General features: G+C 42.9%; 1 protein-coding gene across 1 annotated transcript; it reads left to right on the forward strand.

Annotated features, from left to right (window-relative positions):
* Positions 1-740: 740 nt before the first annotated feature.
* Positions 741-8,218, forward strand: LOC114070920 (ADAMTS-like protein 1; the record flags this gene model as incomplete). The annotated part of the gene is made up of 4 exons (XM_027908545.1): positions 741-958; positions 4,047-4,226; positions 5,708-5,861; positions 7,078-8,218. Coding segments are annotated over exons 2-4 (1,373 nt in total), but the record flags the coding sequence as incomplete, so codon positions are not given.
* Positions 8,219-8,727: the final 509 nt, after the last annotated feature.

The raw sequence follows: 8,727 nt of genomic DNA on the forward strand, positions 1-8,727 counted from the left end.
TTGTGTACACATTTCTGCATACCTCTGAAGTGCTTTCTAATAGAGCCTGTGAGTAGAATACCTAGTATTTTAACCAATTTTCTAGGTTTGGCTGACAGAATTAGGGCTTGTATTCAGTACAGCTCAAACAGTAGAAATCTGGTTTTAACGTGGTGAACACTGAAATTCAGTTATCAATAATCCTGTTGATGCTGGATTTATATACCTAAGAAGAGCTAGTTCAGTGACAGAGTGTTCATCCAGGGGTTGAAGATCATCTGCTGCCCTCCCATTACATCTCTCAAAGCCATAGTATGTCCTGTCTCCACAGAATGGAAAAGTCAGTCAGGAATGCCACAATTGGGTCTTCTGAAAGAAACTCGTGCTCAGCATTTCACTTTTACATTTCTTTGATTAAACCTTTGTTAGTATCTTCTTTATTTTTTGCTAATAAAATCGATTCTGTCTTGGAAAACATTGGCTAGGCTCCTGCACACTAAAACCTCTTAATGTAGGACACAACAGTTTTCCTGTGATATTGCAGGAATCCCAAAGACTTGGAGTCCGAGAGCTGTTGACAAGAGCTGAAAATGCAGAACCGTGAGAATTCATCTTAGCCTCATCCTCCAGCTACAAAAGTGAGAGTGATCAGAGGAGAAGAATTGCCTTTCTTTTACTGTTTCTGTACTCCATGTGTCATTGCAATAAAAGAAAAATTAAGGTGATTTTATTCTGTGCTTAAGGTTTTCTCTCCTGACCCCTTCACAGATGGGAGATTGGGAAATGGAGCACCTGCAGTCTTACCTGTGGGGTTGGTTTACAGACACGAGATGTCTTCTGTTCTCATCTACTATCAAGAGAGACTAATGAGACTGTGATTTTGGCAGATGAATTGTGCTCTAAACCTAAGCCATCCCTTGTGCAAGCCTGTAATCGCTTTGACTGCCCACCCTCCTGGTATCCTACAGAATGGCAAGAGGTAAGAATGTATGTGTAATCTCATTTTGTGACTGCTAAAAGTAGTCATTACACACATATCAGTGATCAGAGGTTGAAGCACCTCTCATGTGAAGTCAGGCTGGAGACCTGGAGTAGGGAGGGCTCCAGGAAGACCTTATAGCAGCCTTACAGTACATGAAGGATGCCTGTAGTTTCTGGGGTCCTCTTTCCTGCCCTTCTTGAAAATCTTGAACAACATTCTCCAGCTTCTGATCAGCTGGGACTTCCCTGGATTCCTAAGACCACTCAAAAATCATCAAGAGAGGTTTTGTGATGAAATCATGTCTTAGTTTAAGACAAAAATGTCCATTAAGGAGCAGGTGGGGACCAGAAAAAGAAGAGCCACCCTCCTCCCTCCACATTAACTACAACTTTGAAATTAGGAGGCTTCAGGTGAAAGGTGTAGAAAAGGAAAATAACAACTTTTTGTTAATAAACCTGAATAAAAAACAATGGTGCAACCAGAACTTTCAAAAGAAACAAAACAAAGTCCTAATTCCCCAGGCAAAGGGGAACGGGGCCAAAAAAAAAAAAAAAAAAAAAAAAAGAGGATGGCTACTGCTCTGTCTGTCAGTGGACAGCCAGCCCTCCAGACAAGGGGGCTTCTGAGGCATGGTGCTGGCTGGTTACAAAAAAGCAACCTCCCCTCACTCCTGTTCTGCTTTGCATGTGGTTCCATGCCTTTCCCCTTCCCCCTCCCAAAAAAATGGATGGGGGGAGGAGGGTTATTGATATTGGGAAAAAATTCCAACGTTTCTTTTCAAACCTATAACACATCAGCAGCTCTTTGAGGGCTCTGAGATGAATCCCATCAGGCCTCATCGATTTCTAGGGATCCAGCTGGAGCAGCGGATCCTCCAGCTGGTCAAGCATGGTCCTCCAGCTCAGGGCACTGAGACGCTCTTGGTCCATCATCCACGGGTAAGACAGAGGCAAAGAAAGCATTAAACATCTCTGCCTTGTCTCTGTATGAGGTGACCATCCTCATCCTGTAACAGGCAAATGATATTTCTATACTGCCTCTTGACATTTATTTATTTGAAAAAACTCTTGATCGTCCCCTACATTTCTGGCCAGCTACAACTCCAGTTGGGCTTTGGCCACAAGCAGCATCTCTGAATTCTTCCTATGTCTCTCTAGACCTTGCTTCTGCTTGGCATACAGCTTCCTTTTTTTGCCTTATCCCTGAGAGAAGATTCCTGTTCAGACAAGCCGTACTTCTGCTTCGCCTGTTTGATTTATAACATTTAGGAATTGCCTGCTCCTGTGTCCTTTGGAGGTGATGTTTGAAAAGTGACCACCACTGATGGACCCCAGCACCTTCAAATAACTACTGGATAGTTTTCCAGTAGTGTCCCTTACATGAGCCCCTGGGAGAGAGCAGAGTTCCCTGTGAGTTGGGTCTGGTCTGCAAATCAGGTCCTCTGTTCCCCTTAGTGGGGAGGCTGCTATTACAAGTATCCTTCTTTTCCTCTTAACAGAGGAAGTTGTGATGTGGGGTGCAGGTGGTGTTGCTTTAGGAGGCCCCTCTATCCCAGAAGGACCTTTGCTCACCTCATCAGTTGTTTGGCCTTCAGCGTGCTAGAGCATCATATCTGTTGTAGAAGGCACACATCCTACCTTTCAAATTTTGGGAAGGAGGAGGAACCTTTCTCCTGGTACATGCAGTGAATAGTTTCCATCCTTCACCTTTAACAGACCCTTGACTAACATTCCTTTGACTAATTACCCTACAGGGTTCCGAGTCCATCTGCTTCTCCACTACAAATGAGGTTCAAAACTCCCAAGAATCTTTAGGTTGTAGCGTCTCTGAATATAATCAGTCTCTCGCTCGTTTGCTCAAAGCTACAAAGCCTGTTCACTTCCTCCTGTAGCTCCTTCACCTGCTGACACAGCTCTTCAGCTGCAGCACACCTTCTGCAAAATAACTGTTTGTCTGCCTCAGCCTCACTAAGAGGCATCAGGCACTCCTGGCACCTGTGACCTGAAGGGCTGCACCTGCCTCAGCAGGTCTGGCTGGCTGGAGAGCTCTGACACAGCAGGTTCAGTGACTCCTGCAGCTACAGGGCACTGAGCTCAACACCATAAGTGAGGAAGCTAAAACACTTATGCTAGTAAGACTTTGGCTTTCTGACTCTTGGGCTGCCCCTGGGTATTCAAGCTAGACTAAAGTTCATGCATCTCTCTATGTAAAAGAGAAGTGTCTTTCTGACTGCAAGATTTTCTGAAACACTCCTTTTAAACTGTTTAAGTTTTAATACTTCTTCATGTGTTTGTCCATTTCTCATGCATAATTTCCATGTTGCAAGCTGTAAGCAGCTCCTGATCACGTCAGTGTAGTGCACTGCTGTTCTAAGAGAAGGGAGAAAAAGAGTTGAACTGGCTGGACTGAGCAGAACTGGGAGACTCTTAGCAGCCTCAGGAAAAAAAACTGAGCAAAAAAGTTTGCAAAAAACAATCAGGAAAACTACTAAATTTGCTCATTAAAAATTTCCCACCCCACTTGAGTGGAGCGGGAAATTGAGTAGAAAATGGACACAGAGAGGTGTGTCCATTTAATTTACATTAAAGAGAGAGAAGAGGTGTATTCTCTGGATCTTAATCATCCCAGCTCATTCATCTGCTGCTGGACAAGACTTTTCCACTCTCTCTGACACTCTTAGTATTACGGTCAGAGCTCAGACTGATATACTGGCATGTAGATCCTCACATCACATGCAAGTGTCTCATTTTCCAGTTGGTCGTTACAGTAAAGGACAAATTTTCCACCTCCATACTGCAGTGCAGACCCATTGTTTCCAGGTCTTGTATATAAACACCTTAAAACAGAACATTTCAGAAATACTAAAGCTGTTTTTCTAAATAATAGCACAGTAAGCTGCTTCTGCTTTCCAAAATATTTTTGACATTTTTAAAAGCAGTCTACTTTGATGTCTCTAGGATTTTGCTTTATATTCTCTTTTTTGGCCAAAACCGAGTGTTGATTTCTACCCAAATTCAGAAATAATTTTTGCTGCAAGTTGCTATCATGCAAGTGTGGTGTAAAGTGGCTCATTCCTTTCTCACAGTGTTCGCAGACATGTGGCAGTGGTGTCCAGAAGCGAGATACACTTTGTAAGCAGCGCCTGGCAGATGGGAGCTTATTAGAGCTACCAGAGACCTTCTGCTCCATGCCAAGGACAGTTACCCAACAAGCCTGCAAAAATGAGGATTGTCCCAATGAGTGGCTGCTCTCTGACTGGACACAGGTATGCTATTCACACACATGAGTATTGTACAGTTCTTGGAGATGAAGTTCCTAAGTAATTTGGGATAAAGGAGCCAAATGAGGTCAGATGGCACAAAGCATGTTATGCCCAGTTTTGTCCTGTAATCTGTCCTTGTTGAAGTTGTTATTGCTAGCTCCAGGATCCTCTGTGGTGATTGCCTCCACAGATGTGCTTTAGCTATCCAACCATACTATTAAGACCTCCCTTCTGGTGTAAAAAGAAGCCATACTCAAAAGAATAAATCCCTGTCTCTGTCCATGCTTATGCTTCTGTTCATCCAAGGCATCAGTGAAGAGTAATCTTTATTACACCAGGCTAAATGCATTTTGTTCCCAATGCCTTCAGTTTAGGAATGGCAAAACAAACTCACTTTGCTGAAGTCTGTTGTACCCCCAGGCTCCATTTCAGGCCCCATATAGTTTAAGAATATTTCTCTTTATATTTATGGCAGTATAACTAAAAATATAATTTGACTTCATAAAACCAGTAAGCATGAAAATCATTCCTCATCTTGCAGTCTCTACCACCACTCTTCTAGTTCTCTTTCACAAAAGGTCTTAATTGTAAGAGAAATGCCAGACACTTCACAGAGGTGTCCCACCTGCTCTCTTCTTATGGTGATCTGTCTTGACATTTTACTCAAATTACTGAATGTTCTCATAAAGTCTTCTGCTAGGAGATGTGTAGCCATTCTGGCAGTGAAGATGCTAATTACAGGGCTTTACTCATTTTCCAACCCTTTTTACAGGCTGCTACCTGGGTCTCAGTGCAAAGGCACTGTGGCATTCTCACTTTTTTCGATGCTAAATACATAAATATGGAATATAATAGGCATGGTGAAGTCCATTGAACAATGGCCACCTGTGTATCAAGTACCGTGGTCTGGTATTAGAGGCTTTATACTTTTCTGTGTAAACCATGTGTGGTAGGTACTAGGCTGAGGTCGTTTATTGATAACTGAAACACTCAACTCTTTATTATTTCTAACAGATTTGCAGCAGCAAAGCTCAAAGATAAAGCTTAGGCTAGATTTTAGCAGATGAGAATTTAACTGTGAACTGCAACTCAATGGGTCTGCACTTTGGTACAAGATGGTGTTTTTCCAGCCAGCAAGACAGAGAAAGGTAGAAACAAAGTGCAAAGACTGGCTTTGAGATGTAGCAGAGTACCATTAAAACAAGGGACACCATCTGACAGAAAAAATTGCTAAAGGAAGCATGTGAAGAATCAAGGCCTTACAGGACAGAAAGTAGCTGATATTTCATCTCCCTACTGTGTCTGTGCTGTTTTTAGCTGCATGATCAGATGCTGCTCTGCTTTATTCGACTGCAGTATTTTGAACACTGTAGCTGCTCTGTGCTATGGTATGAGTATGCAGTGTGGATATGGGAGATGAGGGGGCTGTGTGTTACAAGAAGCACTCTTTTCCTTTTTTCTAATGTTTCTCATTCCATTCCTAGTGTTCAGTGAGCTGTGGAGAAGGCACACAGAGTCGAAATGCCATTTGCAGAAAGATGCTGAAACCCGGGGAATTTGTTATCATCAATTCCTCACTCTGCCTGCCTTTGCCATTCTCATCCTTGATCAGGCCCTGTGCACTAGGCCCCTGTGCAAGTAAGTGGAAAAGATGCTTGGCAGTGTCAGTCCTTCACTAAGAAATCCATGTTATTACCTGCTCCATGACCTTCTTTTCCACTAGTGCTGGTCTTCTGGAGTAGGTTTTTCTGTCTGTGAACAAGGCAAACCAAAAAATTCTACTATTAGAGCTGGATGTGAATAAATGTGTTGGAAAGGAAATACCAGTTTCTGGCAGAACTGACTCAAAATTCTGACCCAAATCTAGATGTAAATCTCACAGCTGGACTGTAGAGCCTCAGAGATACAGCACAGCATTCTGAGGGCACGTGCAAATAAACTCTGCTAGAACAGCTGCAAGGAAAGTGGCTGGATTTTGCTATATATCATTTAAAAACATATTATTTCATTATGTCACTCAGAATCCTCTATGACCTGGGGTTTCTAATGAACCATACCACACAAGTTAGATGTATTTTGTGTTGGTATTTTGTGAATCTGTTGTTGCCCTTCATAAGACCGGCAGTCCCCCTATATACTCTTCCCTAGTTTGCAGTAAGCCACCTGGATACATGAAAGTTAGCGTAGTTTCAACTTGACTCCAAAACTGCTAAATGTTGCGTATGTTGGGAGAAAAGATCTGTCATTTAGAGCCAATGCTTGGACCAAATGTTGTGTGGTATTTACTAAAAATTTACCTATGCAGATTTATTTAGTGCTTCATAATAAAGATCTCTTATGTAGAGATCTGGAACCTGGAAGGACACACTGAACTAGTGCACTTTAAAAACATTTACCATGTTTTTAAGCCTAGTCCAGAGAGTTTTGTTCTGTTCACCACTACTCCTTGAGGCAGCAAGACCTTCAGTCTTTCTTAGCGTCGTGAGCTGTAAGATCATGTTACCTTTGAAGGTTTGGACAGTAAACACTTGTCTATTCAGTGCAGTTATTAAGCAACAGTCTTTATTTAAGTACTTGAACAACAACAATTACATCTCCACTCAAGCTTTCTCCCTCCCCTAAAGCTTTTGTCTCTGGCTCTTTGGTTTCTGCATATACTCTGGGCAGGACTCCTTTTGTGTTCCTAAAGTGTGCCTTATTATTCCTCTTAGTTTGATTGATCTAATGTAATGTCCAGCAGCTGGTGGCCAGTTTTTCCCATTAGTGTCTAATGGTTCAAATGCTGCCAGCACCAATGTAAACTGCTTGTTTCATTTAATGGTATCACATACTAATAACATTAATGATATTTCAGGGCACAACAGGCCAGCTCATAATCAAAGCCCCCATATTATGGCTGTGAAGAAAGTTTACATCCAGACAAGAAAGCAGAAGAAACTACACTTTATTGTAGGTGGGTATGCCTACCTACTACCCAAAACTTCTGTTGTTCTCCGATGCCCTACAAGGAGGTTCAGAAAATCAATGATCACTTGGGAGAAGGATGGCAAGAGGCTCATCAGCTCAGCTCATGTCACCATTGCACCCTATGGGTACATGAAAATCCATCACTTGAAGCTTCTGGATGCTGGGATATACACCTGCACAGCAGGGCCAGCCCGGGAGAATTTCATAATTAAACTAATTGGAAGCAACAAGAGGATAATTGCTGGTCAGACAACTGGTATTAAGGAGGAAGAGGCCATGAGAAAGGCCAGTTTAAATGAAGCCTTGAGAACACAGGAGAAACATCTCAATGGGATTTTCTTCAATAGTAGCAACTCTGAAAAGCAAGGGCGCCTTGCTAACCCCAGCAGATGGTATGACAGTATTGTCTCAAGGCTGCTACAGCACAGAGGCTGGCCAGGGGAAAATCTGGAGGCCTGGGAAGCCCAGGAGTCCATGGAGAGAAATGCATCCTCAGAAGAGGACCAGAGTCGGGAGCATAGCCTGCCATTTACTGTAATTACAGAGCAGAAACGCTTGGATGACATCATAAGGAACTTGTCTCAACAGCCAGAGGAGCTTAAGGATATGTACACTGAGCAGCTTGTTGTGCAGCTGGCTCACGAGGTTTTCAAGAGCCACTTGGAGCACCAGGAATTTGCCCTCAAAGCATCAAGGTGGAAAGTTGATTCAGCCCCAGTGGAGTACCCTTTCCACAGGCACGTTTCTGGATTTACCAGCTCCCTGAGGACATCATCTGCTGAAGTGTTTCCTCCCAGTTCTGTAGGCCTGGCTAATGGCTTGCGCAGACCCCATCAAAAGCCTGCCATTCTGCGGAAGATTTCAGCAGCACAACAGCTTTCTGCTTCAGAGGTTGTTACTCACCTGGGACAGACAGTGGTTCTAGCAAGTGGCACACTCAGCGTGCTGCTTCACTGCGAAGCAGTGGGAAATCCAAAGCCCACCATCAGCTGGGCTAAGAACGGAGAGGAGGTGAAATACAGTGATAGGTAAAACAAAACACATTATTTAACTTCTAAGAAAATAGTTGATATTTTGACTCTTTGGTTTCCATGTTTTACTGCCTGTCAGTCCCATGGACAAAACCATATTTTGCTGTAGTCTGACTTGATAGCAGAAAGAAGGGAAAATGCATGTGAAGTGGTAAACAGGGCACTGTAACTCTTCAGGAAGGTGTGGATACTGGGTCAGACTGGTGTGGCAAACAGGAACTTCTGACTGAGTTAGCCAAAAGAAGGAATTGTAAAGTATTAAAACAGGTAAGTGCCTCGTACAGTCAACAGAGCCCTCCATGTCTGGAGACTGGGAGCCTTGTTTTATTTTTCCATCTAAAGGTGGAGATTTTTGCTATGAAGATTGGTATTCATACGAAATACCAATATGAAAGATATTCGTTGAATATGAAAGATACAAAAATTGGTTGATGCTTATTACTAATATCCTCTGTTGGATATACAAATTGCATTTGTCACAGTGCTCCATGGTAGCAGAAGACAGA

Source organism: Empidonax traillii, unplaced genomic scaffold (assembly GCF_003031625.1).
Source record: "Empidonax traillii isolate 1590-97213 ecotype Southwest subspecies unplaced genomic scaffold, ASM303162v1 scaffold1745:size86688, whole genome shotgun sequence".
Taxonomy (NCBI): Eukaryota; Metazoa; Chordata; class Aves; order Passeriformes; family Tyrannidae; genus Empidonax; species Empidonax traillii.